The following is a 21,753-nucleotide window of genomic DNA, read 5'->3' as shown; positions in this document are numbered from 1 at the left end:
TGCTGCAGGTGGAGGCAGGGGGCCTTCCCGGCACAGAGAGAAGGCGCATTTGGCCAGGAGCACTGGTAGAAATCCTTGTTGCTAGAAAAAAGCAGGGGGGGATTTTTGTAAAATCTTTCTGCAGTTCGTGCTTTCAGGGCCCATCCAAAGGCCATACTCCATAAGTCAAGTGCTATCTGTGGAGCTTATCTTCCTCCAAGAGGGGAATAAACATTGGCAGCAGGAGTGGAGGAACACATGCATACAGTGAGGATGAAAGCGGATGGATCATTCATTGATGGCCATGGAAAAAAAAAAAAAAAGCAGCGTATCTGCTGGCATCTATGAGTGATCACCTCAGGACAGAGTTGAAGCAAATCTGCCTTTGTCTGGAGAAGGTGGTCTTATTTCCACAGCAGAAAGGAGTGATGATGCTGTGATCCCTCCCCTGTTTTTTCTGCCTGGGTAGCAGAGGTGTTTCAGGTAGCTTAATAAGGAGGGTGTATTCGCTCTTGCCTGCATAGCAAATCACTGAAGCTAATTGCTGAAGGGTACCCAGGTGAAGGGCTTTGCTCCCACAGCTGTTTGGGAAGAAAAGCGCCTAAATATTAATTTTTTCCTGCTGTTCCATTGACCACAAAATAATAGTCAGAAAAAGCAGATCCCACCAGCTGCAGAGCGGGACTGGTGGCTGGAGGATTCCCCGTCGTATTTGGCAGCGCCTGCAGCCAGGAGAGGGCACTGCGGCCCTGCCCATGGCCGGGACAGCATCCCCGGCCGGAGGATGCCCGGGATTCCTGTCCGGCTGGAGGTGCCACCGGGGAGGACCTGCCTCCCTGGGGCTTCGGGACAGGCTGCTCGGCTCTGGAGCAAGGGAAAAGCACCAGGAGGCAGGGAGAAAAGATCGGTGTCAAGTGGAACTCCCGATTGGTGTACAAAAGGTGCTCTGATGTGGGGGGAAGGAGAGCTCTCGTGGTCCCCAGCCTTTCCAGGGCCTTTCTCCTGTGTCCCAGAGGCCCTTCAAGCTGGCTGGAAGCTACCAGCAAATCCGTGTTTGACACAGTGAAGACACCTGATCGTGTCAGTCTTCAAGATGGGGAAAACCCAGACGTGGGGGTCATGCCAAAAACACTGGAAAACAGACCAGCAGCTGCCCAGGAACATCCTGAGAACCAGGGCCTGAATGGCTGGGGCTCTGCCACAGGCTCAGGATCAGTGGCAGGAGTCCAGCGAAACAAGCTGCCTGCGCAAACCACCCCGTGTCACCTTTCTGCTTCCTGGAGCAGCGCTAAACGCAGCCCGCAGAAATCTTCCCTTGCACCCTGTCCTGCAAATGTTAGTCTGACTCGGGAACTTCCCCTCCTCCCTACTTTCCCCTTCCATCTCTCCCCCCATTTTCCCCCTCTTTTTCCTTGTTAGAGTTTCGTTTAACACATCCACCCTTTCCTCCCAGCGTGTTGCCCTCTCCTGAGGATGTCCTCTCTGACCACGCAAGCCGAGGGCAGGCGCTCCAGCCCCATAACGTCGGACTGGGTTGGAGGTGAGGCTCGAGAGCCTGCCTGCCCGCCCACCCATCTCTTCAGAGAAACCTGTCTTTCCAGGGAGGGAGAGCAGTATGTGGGAAAGCCGAGAGCCCTGGAACGTGAATTAGCCAGGGAGAGATGAATGTGTGATAGCTTGTACCTGGCAGCTACCAATTGAGCATGTTAACGCTTTCAGGAGGGGTTTGAGCAGCACTGGAGCTCAGGCGTTTAACGCAGGCATCCTGCTACCCTGGGCCATGGTGGGGGTCATCAAGGTAGTGCACAGCAGGGACAGGGAGCAACCGCAGTGCCTCGGTCCGTCAGGGTGACTGCTGGTCTCCACCACAGCACAGAGCGGAGGCTGATCTGGCCTCTGGCACCTTCCTACCAAAGAAGCCAACGTTAGGGGATTTTTTTTTCCCTGGCTTCCCTGGAAGTCAGTTAAATACTGCAGCTTTAAACAACGTGGAGGAGGAGGAAGAGGCTGTCTGCCATTTCTCTCCTCTTCTTGGAGGACTGACGTACCGCAGAGAGCACAAGTCAGGAAAGGGGAGTCTCCATGTGCTGATCCTAAACCTGCCCTGTGTCTTTAGCCAAGTCAAGTTACCTTTCTGCTCTTAACTTTCCTTTTTGTGCTGATGGTTTCATATGGCATCATTCCGGTTCAGCCCAGATCTAGGGGATGCAAAGACTCAGCCGCACAGGCTGCTCTCATGGCTCACTCTGAGCAAGCCCCAGGGTGTATCAGAGTGGGCAGAAATGAAGTGAAAGGGCTGTTTACTGGAGGGGCTGTTCCTGCAGCTCGGACGCCTTCCCTTCTGGGTGCTGGCGACTGCTGCCCAGCCTGGCTTGATGCCTTGGCCTCTCTTACCCGTGTGTTGCAAGGGGCAGAGCCAAAAGCCTATCCACGAGCGGACAACTTGGATCTGGGGCTGACGGTGGAGCCCCCACAAAGCCCCCCACTTGCAGCCCAGCAGGCAGGTGCTGCGGGGTGTATCGGTGCAGCTGAGGGCGGGCAAACCGCCTTCCTTCCTCCCTCCTTCCCACCCCACCCTACGCGCTGGTAGTGCTGCAGGGACTCATCCATTCCCGAGTTACTAATATGCAAATGGGCGCTTTTGCATGGGCCGGACGCCAGGCTGCTGGGTGTCAGGGCACCCGAGGGAGCCGGAGGTGGGGCGAGGCGTGGCGCGGCGCCGCATGCTCACCTGGCCCTGCATGGCAACAGGCAATGGAGCTCTAGGTCCCTTCGGGAGCGGACCCACGCCCGGTTTGAGAGGCAGCGGGTGGCAGAGGAGGGAGGGCAAACTGGCAGCCCCTGGCAACCTGGGGCTGACGGCAGGAGGCTGGGCGCACCGCGGATTTCCCTCCACCAGCAGGATGGTGAACCTGGAGTCTGTGCACGCAGGTAAAGAGCACTTGAGGAAGGATCGGGCTGGAGCTCACCATGTAGCTGAGACCGTGGACTTGGGCAGGAAATGGGATTGCTCTGATTCCTGTGACCTTTCCTCCCTCCTTTCCCTCCTCTTTTCTCCCGCTGGAGTCGGCTATCACAGACAGTGCCTGGTTAAGTGCCCACATTCCTACCTGGGGATGGATGCTGCCCTGATCCTATGTAGGGGGCTGCCAAGCTATGCCCACAATATGGGCACACTGCTCACGCTGCTAGCCCTAACGTGGGTTGGGGACCAGAGCGCAGAGGTCTCTTGGGTACCTGGAAAATAAGCATTTAGTGCCTGACCTGTGGGTCCAGTCATTGGGATAAAGCTGGGAGGAGTGAGAGGGGGTAGATTCACAGAGGGATGTGGCAAGGGTGGAGGGGGTGGGGGTGTGTGTGTGTGAGAGAGTGAGATGGGACATGGGTTGGAAGGAGAAAAGTTAATGACAAAGAGGGAAAAGGAGGGAGAGATTAATGAGGAGGGAGCTGTAGGAGACTGGGTTGAGTGAGGAATGAATGAACAGGGATACTCAGAGAGAGAGAGACTCCTTCCAGGGGGTCTGACCCAGAGATACAGCCTAGGCAGTCTCACAACTTCTCTGAGCAGACCTCCCCTCTGCAATTAGCTGGGGAACAGGAGCAATCACTGCCAAATCCCTTGGAGCGGTGCTGAGCTCCGGCTCGCCCTGACAGAGTGCATTTAGCTTCTGCCCTCAGCTCAAGCCCCCGTCCTCGAGGGGAAGGACGGCATCCCTGGGCATGCTGGAGCTGAGGGTGACGCTGGGGTAGGAGCAGAGTGGTGGCAGCAGTGAAGGCCAGATCCTGACAGCCCCTTCTGCAGCAGGGACAGGCAGCGGGGTGTTGGGGGTACAGGAGCCACATGCCCTGCTAGTGACCTGTGTCCGGTGCTTTGTGCAGCAGGACGCGCTGCGTGTTGTCTCCAGGTTTGGAGGGGAGGGGGCAGAGACTTCCATCAGTCTGTCCCAGGCTCTTTCCCTTGGCGTACGTATTGGCACGCTGCAGCGGAGCTCAGGCATTTGGTGGTCCTGCTGTGCAGGGGAGACCTAGGTGTCCACGCCCAGCGCTAGTAGCCCCTCAACAGGCCCTGCCTGCACGTGGGCTCACAGGCAGGCCCGCAGGGCAAGGCAGATGCTGCAGCAATGCCATCACCTAACAGAGTGTCAGCCTGCAGCGGGCCAGCAGAGATGGCCAAAGCTCCTGCTCCATGGCTGTGTTGCAACCTCTCCATGGCTCTGGGATGCCAGCAGCCCCTCCGTGGCCGGTCAGCACCGTGCTGAGCAGGCTGGCTCCCTGTGCCAGCCATGGGGAGGGCAGCTGGGGAGCCCCCGGTGCTGTGCGGCCGGCCGCGAGGAGAGGCTGCGGGAGGCGGGAGGCTCGTGGTCTTGGCTCAGCGTGTGAGCCTGACTAGTCTGAGCACCTGCGATGGGTGTGCTTGTGTGTGGTGTCTCTCGGGGACGCATCCCCCGCAGGCTCCTATCCACCCATCTGCTTTGCTTGTGGGCAACTCTTTCTTCATGAGAAGATTCCCAAAATCGATACTGTGCCCTCTGTCAAAGCCAGTGGCATCGCTCCCAGGGTGGATTTGGCCAGGAGCTGCGCAGAACTGGGTGCGTGCTGAACTTCCATGCCACCAAATCATCCCACCCTGACGTCTGTCAGAAGTGCCTAAGGTTTAAGCTGTCTTTTTGCAGGGAGGGAGACCAGCCTGGGCCCAACCACTTTCACATGCCAGAGCCCAGCACTGGTGGGAGGGTGTTCCTTCACCCTCGTGCAAAGGCAGTTCAACGTGTTCAGTCTTGGGGTCCCCGAACAGTAAGGCCTTGCAGTAAGCTGCTTGCAGAGGTGTGCTCTGTTTCTTCCGCGGCCGTGCAGAGAAGACACAGCATGCAAAGTGAAGGTGGGCTGCTCGGGCTTAGCACGCCCTCCTCCCTGGCAAGAGGGTTTTGCTGCAGCAGTGCGTTCCCTGGCGTGTACCACCACCTCCTCCCCAGGCATTTGGATATTTCACCTTCCTGGAGCCTCCAGAGGGGCTCAGGCACCTAAAGTGCAGAAAATTCAATAGGTTCCAGGTAATGGTCTCAGCCAAGCTGAGTTCCCCCCACTACCACCAGCAGCTTTCGTTTTTCCTTTTAAAGTCATCAGGCTGGTTTACCCGAGCGCCCATGTCTGAACAACTACTAGGAATAAGGGCTTGGGAAAGCTTTATTTGCTGACACCACTTGTTTCAGCAAAAATATAGATGCAGATATATCCCCAGAGAAGTGTCTGCACTGGTATAGTTTCTTTGGTCTGGGTGAACAAACCAGACTACCCCTACTCCAGGTATGTTTGCTAGCTGAGGTATAGCAGCGCATTTGTAATATGGCCCAGGCCGCAGTGGCGGCTCCTAATAGGTCTGTGGTTAGGAGTTAGGCAGTCCTAAGTTGCATTATTTTTCCCAGAGATTTTTTTTACTAGCCTGCTTATTCTCTGTATATTGCCAGACTAGCAAAGCTGTATGGTGAAGCTTGCATTTAGTTGGACTCAGAGTCTCACAGCCTGTTTTGTCTTGAGATATTTTGTCAGGTGGGGGTGGGTGTTCAAATCCAGATGCATCGCTCTGTCCTGGTTTATAGCGGAAGACTCTTAGGTGTCAATAAAAAGGTGTTGCCTTTGTCTTGGCTACACTTCTATCATATTAGGAAGTAATTCCCCTGTATGTCTGCTCCTTGTTCTCAAGGACCCCTTGGAGGATGACTGGTGCTGCACTGCTGTCTCTAGGTATACAAAAGCTAGCCAGCCCCAAACCATTCAGATCAGTAGGCTTTGATCAAAAGGGTTTTCCTTTTCCTCCTGTTTTGTTTTTTTTTTTTCCCACAAGATATTTAAACTTTTGTTACATTTATGTAATAAAAATGTAATAAATATGTGAAAATTTATGATGGGAATTTGAATCTTTGTGAAAATAAAATTCTTCTGCTCTATGCATGAGAGAATCACAGGGTATCTTGTTATCTCCTGACTCCAGGAGGAGGGAATTTAACTGATGGATAGCATGTGATATGTAATCAAGCCACAGCTGCAATTCCTCCTTTCCTCCCCGCCCACCCTGGGTTATAAATGGCAGAGGGGCTAAAGGCTCTCTCCTGTGAGAGGGAGAGAGCTTCTCATGGTTTGCTTTTGTGTCTTCCCTTCTTCAGCTCTGTCTGAACTGGTCTGTGCCCATAAGGAGCTCCTTCATCTTGGGTTTTAGATAATTTTCTTTCACTAAGATGTACGCATTTGTTAATTGTGTGCTCACAGTGAAACCTGCATTACTTTTTTTGCAAACTTGCAGACTTTCTCGCTAAAGCAAGTACCAAATTTCTGTGCATTTTAAGATTTTTCTTACTCTATTTTATGAGAACTTGGCTTTTTTTAAGATACTTTTTGGCAGCAAGCAAAACTTTGTGCTTTGTAGATTGCTTAAGTTAGGGTCCCTTGGCAGTATAACAAGACAAGAAGATGTTTATAGCTGATGATAATTACTCTTCCTGCAGTAGAAATGCTTAGAAGCCCCACTAAATGTTCATGTCTTAATTGCAATGGGTTTATTTGAAGGGGAAAAAAAAAAAAATCCCACAACTCTTCTCTCTCCCCCTTTTCCCCTCACTCCTTAATACAATTTAAAGAAAGGAAGTTTCTGAAGTATGTGAATGTTTCTGCACTCCTTCTCTGACAAAATCTTGTCCTTTTTTTCTTCCTTTATTAATTTGCTGAAGAAAAAGTTTCAAACTTTAACCTAAACAAAGCTATTCAGTTTTGGCCAAAAAGCAGATAAATTGCCATTTGCACGCTGGGAGTTTGAATAGGGGAAAAGAAAACCTGAACAAACTAACAGAAAGGCCTGCCTGCTTTAGTGTGAGTAATAGAGGGAAATGGGTATAAAAACCTATAGGGTTCTTCTCACCCTTTTGGCCGTTTGGAATACAATACAAGGCATATTTAGGAAAGAGGAAAAGGTTTGCATGATGCCTTTAAGAAGGCTTCCACCTGCCTTGTCTACCCCAGCAAAACCACAGCAAACACTGGCCCAGCTTCCTCACTGTTGTTATTACCCGATGCAAATCGGATGACTTCTGTGGCCGGGATTGGCTGCAGGAAGCACATGCAAATCAGTTGGTTCTTTATAAAAAATTGTTATTATCTTTTTTCCCCAACTAGCCTGGAAAGAGTTAAAATTCCCATGCAAAGGGTAGAAGAGTGTGAGGGGGTGTCCGTCTGAATTTGAATAGATATTCTTCCTTCTTTCACTGGTGTGTACTTTGCCTCTTTTAAGGAGGAGATGAGCAAACCAGTGTAAAGTTGACTGTTCCCACCTTGTCTTTCAGCTGTCCCCGAAGGAGAACGTGGCCCCGGGTGTGGTGGCAGCCATCACTTCAAGGGTAAATGACAAATTTATTGGCATTGATAAGGATGGGGGGAAATACGCGGGAGCTTGATGGCAAAGTACTCTTCTTGCTCCTGGGCTGGGGACAGTGCTGTGGAGCAAGGCAGCTTCGTGGTTTGCGAGGGGTGTGAGCACGTGCATGTGGGAGAAAGCAGGGTAAATAGTTTGCAAATAGGGATCAGATGTATTGAGAGAGACAAGCTGAGCTTGCAAGGGAGCGAGAGGAGAAGAGGCTTCGCTCCCCTCTCTGAGAGCATCTTGCTCTGTGCCTGCCTTTCTGAGGCCGGTCCTCCCTGCATGTGCTTTGCACAGCACCAAGCACTGGCCTGGCTGAGCCACCTCGGGGGACAGGGAAAGCATGTGGGAGAGGAGGGGAAAGCTGGGAGGGATCCCCTGCCTGCACAGGTGCGGTGGAGGACGGTGTCACGCTGCGAGCCACGCCGGCTGGTTTGGGAAGCCCGCATAAAGCTCGGGGGAGAGGCTGGGAGGGCTCCCAGTGGTTAAACAACCCCTCATCCTCTGCGCCGGAGAGGAATGATGCGAAAGGGGAGAGCACAGCAGCAAATTGGGGAGGGGGGAAAGGAATGAGGGGGATGCAAAGAGCAACAGGAGGGAAAGTGCATCCTCGGAGCTGATGAATATTCTAGTGACTGTATGTTGAGGAGTCAGAAATTTGAAAGTCTGATGGTTTATTATAATTACACATTCATTTGTGCTGTTTAGTGGAAGCCACATGTGCCTGTTGCCTGGGACTGTGACCTGTTATTAAAATCAGTTGTGCCTCCTTTTCCAGAGATCAAGATGAGCGGTGATGCGGCAGATTCCACAGATACTCGGCACGAACCCGACCAGGTGGAGCCAGGTAAGGAGGGTCCGGGATGTGGGGGGCAGGCGAGGGAGCCTGAGGAGGGAGGGGAAAGAAAAGAAAAGGGGGACGTGGGTGCTGGAAGTTTCTGTCCGTGCTTCGCTTGACTCCTGTTGCTGCTACGTTGTGCTCTTCCAGCCAGCCTGGGAGTTGATCAAGAATGCGCTCTGGGCTAGGATTGGGTTCGTATCTTGATCAGCATGCAAGATCCTTCTGTAACAGCAGTGAATCAGTGTGTGTCTCAGTAATGTCCTCTGCGATTTTAGTATGGAAATACACTCACATCTTGCCAAAGGAATAATGTCATTGAAATAGTCTTGGTCCGCTCAGTTTAGCACAAACAGCTCTTCATTTTACGCAGGGTTCGTGTCAGGAATGTTTCCTTAGACAATACTCCCAGGGACTAAGCCTTTATATGTAGAAAAATGGGAGGGACTTTGGGAATAATCAAATCTAGCTAGGTAGTTCCAGCAAAAATTTATCACTCTTCATCTTGAAGCATGATTGGGTTTCTCATCTCCACTACTCCCACCTGATGGCTGCTCTGTGGCTAGAAGCCCCAGTTTTCCTTGAATATGGAAAGCTGAAGAACAAGGTGATGCCACAAGGTGTGATATACACCCAAAAAAATCAGTTTTGTATTTTCTGGCGTCACTTCTGACTGCCACTGCCTGCAGTGGGCTTTGAATGCAAGACCTCCAGGCTGTAATTTCACAAAGGCTCATGGTCAGATTCCTTTTTAGGCAAATAAACAGCAGTAAGAAATATTTTCAGCATCCGCTAAGTATAAGAAATTAACATTATTAGGAGCAGTGATGCTCATCTATAGACTTAGAAATAAACACCTTTTAAAACTAAAACTCATAGGGACAATGTAGAAGAATCATTGTTCTTTGAGTAATGAAAAGCCCTAAAGCTTGGGGGTGGGGGGGAAGGTGTAGCAGCAGATTAAAACTTTACATGGAATGATTTTACTGTTTCTCTCCTACTTTTGTCATTTGAGATGACTTAGGAAAAATAAGATCTTGGTAAAGCCAGAGAAACCTAGGCATGTTAATGGGACTAAAACTACCCCTTTATGTACACCGTACATTGAGGACTAGAAATCCTCTGTGCTCTTAGCTATTAAGCTGGGTTATTTGACGTAATCTAAGGCAGAGATAAAATCTGGTTCTATTCATGTCCGTGAACTCTGATTGACTTTGGTCAGGTCAGCTTCTGCTCAGGGCTTTCAGATGACCCCAAGTTGTTTATTGAGATAAATGTTTCCAAGCCGCCTGGCAACAAACATGTCGCCAACTTCCCCAGCTCTTTCAAAAAGCCCTGGTAGCTGTTACAGGGCCTTAAATTGGGAACCAGAGTCTCCTGAAATGTTTCGTGCATCTTGGCACACAGAGCTGATGGATAGCATAGCTGAATCAAGATTAGGGAAGGCTGTATTATTAGGAGAGTCGGTATTTGGTTTTGGTATTGGCTGTTACTAGATGTAGTGGGAGACTCTCGCTGCTGGTGTTGTAGTCAATAGTGCTAAACAGGCGAGAAGCTGGCACCACAATTGATTGGATAAAATATCTTTTTCAGCTTAAGCTTCCTAGACAGCCATTAGTGTTAGCTGTAGCACCTCTTTCTAGTGGTAACTGAGAAAAGAAAGCAGAGAAGTGAAGTCAATTTGTTTTAAAATAACAAAAATGTTTGCAGCAGCATTAGCTCTGCTTCTGCTCTAGGAGCCTTCAAATCAAGCAGGGAAATCAGAACAAGTAAATCTCCTTCATTTGCAAAAGAGTGACACTTCCCTGCGGACTGATACAAGGAACCTGTTTAAATTATTCTTTTTTGTAATACAGTCCCCGTGACTGGTTGATCTGTTCAGGATCTTCAGAGATCACCACATCAGACTTAGCTGTGATGGGAGACGCTGCAGAGAGTTAGGAGCTTCCTGGGGGACTCTAGCAAACAGCCACAACCCCTCCTGCGGGCTGAGCTGTCCCTCGCAGGGCTCTCAGAGAAGGGGGGGGCAGAGCAGGATCGCTCGCTATCGCTCAGCTGTATGTGTTAGACTTCAGGGGGTGTAACCCGGCACTTCAGCCCCCCTGGCAGTCACGACCAGCCAAGCTCACGGAGGGGCTGCCTCGATGCTTTACCTAAAACCTCTACACATCTGTGTCGGTTTTTTTTTCCTCTTTCCGACCATTCTGTTTATAAACAACAAAGTTCTTTGTACTGAACTTCCCTGGAAGTTTTTATTTTCCCTTATACACATTGTTAGAGGAATATTTACTGCAACACCTAATAGTTTAGTGTTTTGTTTACTAGCTTCATGTGGGAAAATCTGTTCTCCAGTGACTCATTAATTGAAGACCCATTTCCTAATGAATTGGACCAATCCACACAGCTCCCCAGGAATCTTGTTACCCCCAAAGAAGAGGGCAGTTACCAAACTAACAATATTATAGCTTATAAAGAATGGAAATCCTTCTAGGTGCAGATTTACAAAGGCTTTTCATCACCAAAAGATGCAGACTGGCTCCAAGAAGAATTAAAAAAAAAAAAAAAAATCCTGGAGGGAGTTGATTGCCAAAATGCTTTTGTAAACCAAGCCCTTGATCTAAAACTGATGCCTAAAGATCAGATGGGAAGTGTCAGTAGCAGAAGCATAATCTCATCCTTTCATATCTCTGCCAGTTCTAGGCTTAGAGGGGAAAAAAGGGTAATTTGGGGCATTGTTTTACTTTGAAAGTGTTTAAAATAATCGTGGGGCTTTTTCTTTTTTGAGAAAATTGTCAAAATTGTTCATCTTTCATAGGAGGTTAGGAAAGCTAAGCTTTTCTTTTTTTCTTTTTTATCCACAGCAATTTCATAGAAAACGCTTCAAAGCTTTTAGTAAGATGTTCTCCAAAACCCCATGTTTGTTTGATTCCACCCCCCCCGCCATGTCTACTGCTTGTAGTAAAAGCTTGCCATTTTACAAAAAGCCATGATTTAAAAAAAAAAATTCTAAGGAATATCACCTACCCTACCCAGCCCTGTGAATTTTAAGCCCTCCTTTACTTTAACTCTGCCTTCTTTATGACAGTATGCGTGTGAGGCGGAAGAAGGGAATAGGCATGAATTTCTCCCGGGAGGGCTGTGGGTTGGATTGCCTTCCCCCATCGCCCAGGAGCTGTGTAGGTCAGCCCCAGCCTGAGCACCGGGTCATCTCTCCAGTCCGAGGGTCCTCTTTACCCTTTCCTGTGTGATGCCAGCGTGGTTTAAGGCTTGGCGTGCGGCGGCTGTGGCTGGGCTCGCAGGCAGTCCCGCGGACTCCATGGGGGGTAATGACAAGCGTGAGTTTTATGCTTGGCTGTAAGCTCTTTTCATCTTTTTAAACTGATGAAAGCCATGCCAGCAAGTTATGGGTTGATTTTTTTTTTATGGGAACTGTGGGGGCTTGGCACTGCAGAGTGTCGCCCCTGGTCTTCAAGCCGAGAGGCAGAGATCTCCCCCTTCTTGTGGTTTATCTAAGCCCTCTGTATCTGATGCAACAAAATGCTGAGGTGGGACTTGCCTCTGTCTGTCTGTTTGTTTGTGTCAGACACTTGTTCCCCGTTTATCTGCTTGATCAAAACAGGTTACACCAAGCAAAGCTACTTCCCTTTGATTTCATCTGTTGAGGCTATGGGGGGGAAGCCAAAGCTTTAACAAAAGGGCGATAGGGAAGCTCTTCAAACACAACCATTGGTAACTGAATAGCTGCAGGCGCTCCGAACATCTTCCCTCCCCACCCTGGAACACGGGGAACTGGCCAGCCTGCCAGGAGCCCAGGGCGGGGTGCGCGATGGGCACCCCAGCACACGGGGAGAAGAGCTGGGGTGTGGACGTGTGGGTGCAATATAGGACAGCCCTACAGCATTATCGCTGCCTCGGGAGCAGCTGGTATCGCTCCCTGGGACAGTGGTGGTTGGCTGACCCGGCAGCTTCGCCCAGCTGTGTCAGGTCTGGGATATGGAAGAGCAGCAGCCAGGTAGAGGAGTGCGGTTTTATGGGGAGGGCACACGGAGCTGGAAAGCTGGGCTTTTGGCCTGCTCCTGACTCTGGTGGCAATGGCGATGGGGTTATCTAACCGTCACAGCTTGGGTAACATATCTGGGTGCATTAGGAAGCAATAAAGCAGATATCTTCTCTCTGCGGCTAAGAAAGACCCTTTCCTTTAAACTCCAAGAAAATGAAAATGGTAAGGAGCTGTGATGCATCTGCTCCGATGGTCTTGTAAAGTGTCCCTTTTGAGGGGACGCTCCTTTGAAGGTCATTCTTCTCCCCCTGCATCCTCAACTTCAGCCAGCTTGTGCCTGTGGAAGGATGCCAGCATGAGACACCTTCCTCCACTGCTGCTGCAAGACACCTGAGGTCCCCTGGCAGTGGAGGAGAGAAAGCAAGGGCAGCTCTGACACTGGACGCCAAAATTTCCCATGCAAGCAAAAGATCCTCCCGGTACCCCAGCTTCTATGTCAGTGCATTTTGCATTAAATCCATATCAGGGTAGATGGAAAAATAGAGACCTTGTCTCAGTTTGCCCCTCTGCCACACGCTCCCTGTACAAACTTAATTAAGTCTTTCTCTGTTCCTCAGCTCCAAAGCGAGGGTCCCGATCTTTTCTCCCAGCTTTTTGCCAGGGTGTAAGCTCTTTGATGCAGGTGCTGCTCTCCCCAGGGATGGGTACAGCTCTTGGCAGAATGGAGCCCTGATCTCTGCTGGGCTCTGGAGACGCTGTTGTTTATTGTATTCCAACCCTGGGTGTCTGGGTAGGGTCTCTTTTAAACTTGGTGGCTCATGCTGGAATGGGGTACGGAGGCTCTGACCTCGGAGTCAGCTTCTAACTCAGGCAAAAGGAAATGTGCACAAGCAAGGGATGTCAGATTGAGCAGTGCAGTGGCTCGTGTGAGAGGAGTTGGTGGGTGCTCAGGCTGTGCTGCTTGGTGCACAGGGGCACTCCTTGTTGCACTCAGCAGGCAAGCTAAGGGATGCACAGTCTGAGCTTTTCTCTTTTGCCTTTTGTTGTTACCTCTTCAGATCAGGCTGAAAACAGATTGCCAGGCCAAAGTCTTTTGAGGAAACTTGGCCTTCCCCGGCCCCACGCTGAGCCTAGTCCTTGGCTACGCCTTTGCTCTCCAAGGTTAGCTCTCCCTGGTGAAACTTTCCTCAAAGCCTCCAGGATTTCTCTTGTCTCTTCCCCCTGCAGCCATGCACAGCCCCAGGACAAGTCCCGAATAAATGAAAGCAGCAGCAGCCGGGCTGGAAACAGCTGGTTGCTATGGCAATTGGCCTGCTCAGGATTTGCATAAGGCTGATGATTTTCATAGCACAGCCACATTTAAGGCAAGCAGAAGAAATTTCCATATTCCCAGCTCCGAGTCAGTTGGGGCGTGGGGGAGGCCAGGAGGGGGCTATTTGAAATTCAAATTAAGGTGATTAGGGTTTGAGGTTGGGTTATTTTATTTTTTTTCTTAAACATCCCATTATGGAAGAGGATAAAAAAGGATGAGGAGGGGAAAGGGGAACAAAAGGCTGGTTTGACTTGAATTAGAGGGGCAAAGGAAGAGCTGGTCTGATCTGCCTCTTGCCTCTGGTCTAAGAGAAGAGACTTGCCCTCTCCCAGCACCTGCAGGTGAAATGTTTTCCGTGGGAACAACGGCTGCCCTCAGGTTTCCTTCTGGAAACTGCCCGAGTCTCCCACAGTTGCTGTCCTGCTTTCTCCCCCTGCTCCCTGCCCCACACGAAGGGTATATTGCACTCAGAGCTGCAGTGGGACTAGGAGATGTGATTTCTTTGAGGCATTGCTGACAAAGGAAAGGCATTTTTATAACCCAGGGGTTTCCACCCAAATGAAACACTTGAGTCTTCAGTGAAAGCTTCCCCTGGAGTCTGTAGCCATCTGACTGAGTCAGCACAGATTCACTTTCCTTGCTAACCAGCCTGAACTTTCCCATGGAGATGCTCCAATGCCCTGGTTTGGTCTGTTTGTGTCTTTAGAGCAAACAGTTAACATGAAAACTGCAGCCCTATCTGGCTGCCTCGAAACCTCCCCATCCTGTTCACACTTTCCCCTGCTCCCTTTAAAAAGCAGTTCTTAAGGTAAGCCCTGGGAACAGCGAGCATCCCAGCAGGGCACATGAGGATCCAGGGAGCTGACCGGTGTCTGCTCAGCTTCAGTTTCTGCTCCCCAGTGCCACTGGACACAGCTGGAGGGAATCAGGGATAGCCACGAACATGGAGAGAAGGTGATTTAGGTGAGCTCCTACCACCCAGGGCTTTTCCTGCTAGTTCTGGAGAAGTTGTTGGTCTGACTGCTGGGAACAGTAGTGTGAGGGCTATGACTTGGTATTTGCTTGAGTCTCCGAAGTGAATTGAAATCCTGAGGAGTGTATTTGATGCTGAATATCTTTTCTGCTTAATAGAACCACATCCTTCTCAGTGCAGGTGAGCATTTTGCTTCATTTACAGCATGTGGGTCAAGTACTGTTTATAGTTATGATAATCATTGCCACTCTTTTCTTTACCTGCTCTTGGGTAATCTTTTAACTTCACATGTTGTTTGAGGCGAGAGATTTGATTCTTGTCTCAGTTAATGTGAACAAGTTAATTTCTCAGCTTCTAGAAAAAGTACATTGAAAGGCATTCTGCATCTGGCCTGCTTTGTCAATCTCTAGTGGCATTGTGCTTTATCAACTGGAGTGCTAAAATCTTCAGCATAGGTGAGATTAATCTTAATTTTAGATGTTCAATACTTTGAGGCTGAAGTCTGACCTACTCACCCCGGGCTCCTTGTACAGTCAATGGTGAAAATAGGTATCTCTAGAAGGTGATTCATCTCTCTGCCGTCTGTCTCGGGGGCGAGTTGAATTGCCCTCTGGAAGTGCCTGCTTCCTCTCCGTGGCTGTAAAGGGAGCCTAGAGCAATTGGCTCAGAATTAGACACCTAAAAGTTAGACATCTAAGCCCAGGCAGCTGAATCCCCTGCCTGGTGTCTGCCTGGCACTGTTCCTCCATCACTGTTCAGCTGTTCTGAATTTCCCTCCCAAATGCATGCGGCAGAAAACTGATTCCCTGTGGGAATTCCCCAACACCTGTTAAAGATTGAAATCACCTTCTAATTCCCTGTCCCTTCTGTGCAGCTGAGATCAAACTGTGAGGTGAATTAAGAATGTAGTTGGGTGGGAAGGGGGATAAGGTTAGCCTTCTGGTTGCAGCCCTGTTTTTGACATTGGGCAAAAAGCCACGGGTGGCTGTCACTACCCGTAGGTGACATCTGCGTGTTGCTGCATGTGTTTGCCTTGTGAAGATGAAGGCGCACTGCGATCTTGATTTTACTTTTCTCCCATTACGGCGCTTTTATCCTCAAGTGCTGGACTGGCTCGGCGGCTTCCAGTGGGAATCGTGTCAGTTCTGATAGAGCACTTGTCTTTGGTTTTCAGAGCAAACGGCACGTTCCAGGCAGGGGGAACAGCAGCGGGCGGGGGGAAGCGTCCGGAACTGTTCTGCTGCTCCCATCCCCAGAGAAACCTCCCCAGGCAAACTCGCACCAGATCTGATGCCAGTGCTATGCAAAACAGCTGCCAGGTGAACCAAGGAGAGCAGCACAGTCCTTGTCTGCCGTGCTGCGGGGAGCTAGCTGAGCTTATCGCTGCCTTTTCCCCCCTGTCTGGAACACCCATAAAAAGGGGAATGAAGGCCTGTTTGATGGGGAAGCTCCTGGGAACTGTAGCGCAAGAGGCTCAAAGCGATCTTTCTCCATTTAAATCCCAGGGCTTCCCCAGTTTGATGCAATTTAAGGAGGGGAGGACTGCGTTTAGCAGGCGCTGGAGACTTTGGATCCTATTGTGCCTGGCTGGTGTAGCAAGAGGCAAGTTGTTGGCTGGTGCGAAGCTCCATTAAAATTAGTGGAGTTCTGGCAGTTTACAGCAGCTGAGAATCTGCTGCCACTTACACTTTTCTTTCTTTTTATCTCCTGGAGCTAGAAAAGATTAAATCTTAAGTGCTGATCCTCGTTGTTTGAACAGCCCGTTCCTTTAAGGAGAGAAATGACTGCTTCAGTGTGAGTCCTGATGTTGATAGAAACTGGGAGGAAACTGAGTCTATTTTTAAAATATTTGTAGGAAAGTTACTGATTTAACTGAAAGAGAAGAGTTGTTATCCCTATCACACCCAAACCTTGGCTTGCAGCTGGAATAATTTGAATTTTACTTGAACTCAAGCTTTTACTGAAATAGAAAAAGATGAGATTTGTTTGCAAATAAATCTGTGCCCAAACACTCGCTGGTCCTGCTGAAAAGTTGAAGAGATTTGTGTATCCAGCTGCCATTTACATAACCACTGGGAGTAGAAATCACCTCGCCCAGTTTTAAATATCTCACTATTGGACATCTAAGTCTTAACTAGTTGCCCCTGGGTCCCTTTGTAGTCAATAAAGAGAAACAGTCATCTCCAGAGGGCCATTCATCTCAACTTAAGATAGGCGTCTAAGATAGGTCAGATGAATGGCCTCTGGAGGTGCCTATTTCTCCTCACTGTCTACCAAGACAGCCTGGGGCAGTTATCTCAGGCTTAGACGCCTAAGCTGCGACTGAGTTAATGTCAATCTCCATGCATATTTGCAGCATGCTCCACTGTCACAAAATACCTGGCTGAGGTGCTCCCGAACACCCCTGTTGATCTGCGGAGGGACGTGCAAGAGAACAGAGGGTTGGAGGAAGCTGGGTCTGGCCTTGTAGGAGAGGAAGGGGAAAAGAAAGGTGGAAGTCTGTTAGCTGCACGTGCTTGTGCAGGGAGGAAAAAGTGTGAGATGGGAAGCTTGGAAGAGGAAGAAAGAACGCGCTGGAGAACTTGGGCCTGGTGGTAGCAATGTGGAGTGAAACTCCTTTCCAGCTGTGCATCTCAAGTTCCAAGTTTTGGGGTGTATGATAGTGACTCAGAGCCATCATCACTGGGACCTAGGGATTTCCTTCAAGGCCTTTGAATCTTGCCTCATCAACGTGCTGCATCTGAACGTGAGCGAAACTCTTGTATCCAAGAAATCAGAAGATTACCTTTTCCTTCCTGTTCTATTTTAGCAACTGGTAACTTTATTTCCTCCTTCTCTCCTCCTTGCCTTTCTTCCCTTTAGCTACTGCCTTTAGATTGCATCAACCCCCTGTGGGTTTCAAAGGTAGAAACTGCAGGCCTTGAAGATCCTCACACAGTCCTGCTCAGGTGTGTGGATACTGATTGTGATCATCTATTAACACTATCAGCATTCCCATCATTATATGTGCAGTTGTTGGCTCTTGGGGCGTAGAGCTGGAACACAATGAATGAACAAATTCCTCGGGCGGGAGCAGCTGGAGAGAGGTGGTCAGGGAGCAGATGGTTACAGCGAGAGGCACGGGAGCACGGAAGCGCGTGGCAAGTTGGAAGTTGTAGTAGAGTAGGGAATTACATGGAAGAAGATAAACACCTGAGACTGGGAAGAGAAAAAGCTCTGAGAAGCAGGTCGGGAGGAAGACAGGAAGCGAGGGCAGGCTCTACCACAGCAGAAATGCAGACAGGCTGGGGGAGAAGGTGCAGAGCTGGATCTAGGTTGAGTTGCAGTTGGTGAGAAGACAGAAGAGATTTCAGAGCAGGGGGGCAACAGCTTGTTCTGCTGTGAAATAGTGCTCTGGTATCGTTTGATAGCGAAAACCTACAACTCAACCTAACAAGAGCAACAAAGGCAGCTCTGTTTCCACAGTCAATGCTGTTAACATGTTGCAGATTAAATCTCCAGAGCTGTTTCTAGATAGCAGAGAACAGAGTGCTGTGAAATTCTTATTGTTGACTCTAAAATATTTTGCCATGTATGAGCAATTGTACCAAGCATACTCCCCCTGAGAATCTCAAAGAACCATGCTGATTCACCTGGGAATATTATGTGTATGGTGCAAGCTGAAAAACTGTGTGCTAGATTAGGGTGGAGGCTTGTTCAGTTGAAGAAAGCAATTCAATGGGAGAGTTGGATTTGCACTCCTGCCTGCACAGCCTCTCTTAACTGCTTTCCAACTTTTTGCAAGAGAGACATGAACTACTGAAAAACCTGATGTGTTGAAGCTTGATCAGATCACAGGGCACGGGCTATGCTTTATGGGGAACGTTATACTGGAAAAAAGAGGAGGAGGAGGCCCTGGGGGCTTGTACCGGTGGGATGTGAACAATTTAAGACTATTTATCACAAACTCACTTGGACTGGAAGAGAATGACTTAGGGAATGGATTGCAAAGGGAAGGGAAGGGGTTTCTTGGGGTTGCCTTTGCAACTAAAGAGGCTTCGTGGAATCCCTTAAAGCATTCATATCTGTGGAGCATACAACCTTTCCTCTGTGATGTTCTTGATGAATTTGGCAGGTGTGATGGAGGGGGGAATGTTTATCATCAAAGGGGAATGAGTGAGGGCCTGTGCGGTACCTTCAGGCTGAAACCTGTCTGATTTTTCCCCCTGTGCCTGCCAATCTCTTTTGGAATCAAGGAGACGCCTCTTGAGCACAACCCCACGGCACCCTCTGTTCCTTTAGATATCCCGTAATTACTCAGTGCCACATGGGTTCCTGAAGATCCCTGGTTAACAGCCTTGACCACCTGATTGCTAGCCTCTCCCACAGTTAGTTCTCACTTTATATACAGTGCCTTGGTCCTGGATTTCCCTGGAGATGTAACGTCCTCCAGCTCACCTCTGCTGGAATCTCCCTTGCAGTCCGTGAGCTTTCCTGCACCCTTGCTGCTTGGCCAGGTATCTCCCAGGCAGAAGCACTTCTGTTATAATTCAGCAAAAGCTGATACCACCAAACGTTGCAAAAGCTGCCTTTGCACTTCATTGCTGCATTCGCATTGACTCCACCTTCCTCCTCCTCTTCTTGCTCTTACAGTAAACTGAGCTGGGCTAGCAGCGTGTCTTTGGTTATGTGTGTTCTAAGTTCTGGAAAGTTTACATCAATGCTGACTGTCATTAATACTGAGATATTTTTCTGTTTGTTTCATTGTAGGAAGTGAACAGAATGGGCTGGACTTTAACAGGCAGGTAAGACGTTTCCTGGGTTACCAGGTATTCTCTTGCTTTCTTGAACTCTGTTTTTTAATTGCTCATCTTGCTGAGTCCCAGGCAGCTACTGCTAAGAGATAAAAACTGTTAGGTCAGAAGCTACCATTAAAGAGACCACATAAGTTCTTCCCAATTCCCCTTGTGGGATAGAATGACAGATTAAACTTCTGGTTTCCAGGCCTTCCGATTTCATAGAATTTTGTTAATTATAGAGTTTCTTTAAATCACCATTTGCTTGAGGCTTTTTCTGGCTTTTTAATTTTTTTCCATTGTCATTTAGAAACAAAAGGCACCTCGTTTACACTGGCAAATGTACAAATCCCACCCCAAAGCCCCATGCATTTCTACTGTTTGTGACACTGGTGCTGAAAGCCCTGTGGTATGCAAGTCTAAGAACACGAGGCTGACTCACAGGAATATCAGCAAGGACTGAAGATGAGGTGGTTTGAGGTCTTGGAGTGCGTAGGTCAAGACCAGGCCTGCCTACAACTGCAGATTCCTCTTTGCAAGTCAGTGGGGAAAGGGACAGCAGATATAAGCAAGTGCTTCTTGCAGGGCAAGCAAGCCCTAATTGCAAATGAACATGTGAGGGACTGTTGTCTTTGCTGTGTTTGCTCTTATTCTCCTGCTTCATGCAGATAAAAGCAACTCCTGTCTCAGTGCCTGGAGATTTTCATATGTGGCTCTAAGAAATCACCGAATCTCACATCAGAATTGCAAGGGCAGGAAGGTTACAGCCCTCTGGAGAGTATAGATCTTGAATCTGTGCAGACACATGAGAAAATGCTCTCCGAGTCCAGAGCTAAGGACTCCTGTGGCCACCAGTGGAGCTGGGCTCAGACCTTGTAAAGGAAAAGAGGAGGTCTAGAGAGCTAACCCACTGATCTGCTGCAGGACTCCAGGGGCTGACTGGGGAGCTGGAGCGAGGAAAGCAAAAGGGGCTGTAACTCCACGGGTAGTCACTAGCATTTGAAGCAGATGTTGGCACTCTTAACAGTACAGCAACCTACCTGCTTCGAACCGGGCATTCCTCACATTCAAGGGTTGCAATCCTTTGCAAAGGCTTCCTGCTAGCAGCAGGTGGGCAAGCTGAAGCTTCTCACTGTGACTTTTCTGTCCTTCAAGCTTGCCTTGGTGGCTCTCGTCTGACAGATGTCAGCAAGCTGCTGTTTGTTTGTTTGGTTTGGCTGCTCTGGTTTTGGGTGGGTCGTAACTTCCTATCAAAGGTGTCTTAACACGTTCAGCCATCTTCCAGGTTTTTGGAATACCCAGCTGAAAACAAAAAGTCTTGTGTCTCCAGCTCTGTGGATTGCAGAGCCCAAAGCACAGGCTTTCTACACGCCAAGAGAAGAATCCAATCTGCTTATAACTAGTGATAAAAGAAAATTCCCTCAAGATAGAAATAAGCTATGAAAGCACAAGATAGTTACATGTTGCAAACTTTTCCGATGGCAACACCACAAAGATGTTAGAACTGGAAGCTGGGCTGAGGTTAATCAAGGAAACATTATTGACTGTGGTGAAGCAGTGCTGATTTACACCCACTGATGATTTGACCCATTATCTTTAAGGTCCTAGTTCTCTGCATGCCACTGAATGAGTGGGTGCTGGTAAAGTTGTAGGGGCAGACAGCCTCGCAGTCAGCAGGATTTGGGCCAGAGTCTTCTTGAAAGAAACATCCCCCTCCCAAAAAGAGATTGTGGTTTTATGACAGTATTTTGTAGCATTCACTTCCCACTTTTGTTTCTCTCCTTCCACCAAAGGGGTACTGCAGAATCCCTTTCATTTGCTCCAGCACGTCTGTTTGTGTAACTGAGTAGCAAACCTGACTGGGGTCTTATCAAGGTTTAAAAAGCAAAAGCCTGTGAACAAGCTCATTTTAATGTTTTTTTTCTTTTTTTAATCTGGTGCAATTCCCCGGAGCATAGGTAGTATCCGCAGAAGGGGCTTTGCAGTGATGTCAGGGATGGGCTTGTAACAGTCCCTGTGAGTGGACACAGGCATGTGCAAATGGCTCTTTGTCTCCCTCTCTTGGCCCTCTCAAGGCCATGTGTAGACTTGAGCCATTATTGTTATTGTTGTTATTATTTTAAATGAGCATGAGCCCAAATGCACACGGGTTATACACTCACGTTTCAGGTTGACCTCAGCTATTGGTGAATTCATCTTCAATTCAGCAAATAGATTTCAAATGATGAGAAAAAGGAAGAAGGGGAGATATGGAAATATCAAAGTGTTTTCATGTAAAATCAGGTGCTGAGCTCTTTCATTAGGGGTGGAGGTTGGTGGGTTTTTTAATTTTGGTTTGGGGTTTGAGGTTGGTTTTGGGTGGCTTTTTTTTTTTTGTTACCCTGCAATTCCAGTTTTCAAACTGAAGCCAGAGAAGTATGGTTTGAAACCCAACTCCAAACTGAATGCAAGAGCTGCTGAGCTCTCTTTGA

The 21,753-nt window shown here is 48.9% G+C and overlaps 1 protein-coding gene across 1 annotated transcript in view; it reads left to right on the top strand.

The window, feature by feature from the left end:
• The first annotated feature begins 2,624 nt into the window (after positions 1-2,624).
• The window catches only part of POU2F3 (POU class 2 homeobox 3), a 42,200-nt gene continuing 23,071 nt past the window's right edge, over positions 2,625-21,753 (top strand). The window contains exons 1-4 of the mRNA XM_072884627.1: positions 2,625-2,910; positions 7,311-7,364; positions 8,163-8,231; positions 19,257-19,291. Coding sequence (XP_072740728.1) covers positions 2,625-2,910; positions 7,311-7,364; positions 8,163-8,231; positions 19,257-19,291 — 444 coding nt within the window. The remainder of the gene's footprint in view (positions 2,911-7,310; positions 7,365-8,162; positions 8,232-19,256; positions 19,292-21,753) is intronic.

This window comes from Ciconia boyciana, chromosome 20, assembly GCF_034638445.1.
Source record: "Ciconia boyciana chromosome 20, ASM3463844v1, whole genome shotgun sequence".
In the NCBI taxonomy this organism is placed as follows: Eukaryota; Metazoa; Chordata; class Aves; order Ciconiiformes; family Ciconiidae; genus Ciconia; species Ciconia boyciana.
Note: the sequence above shows the minus strand (reverse complement) of the source record. Positions and strands in the feature narration are given on the sequence as shown.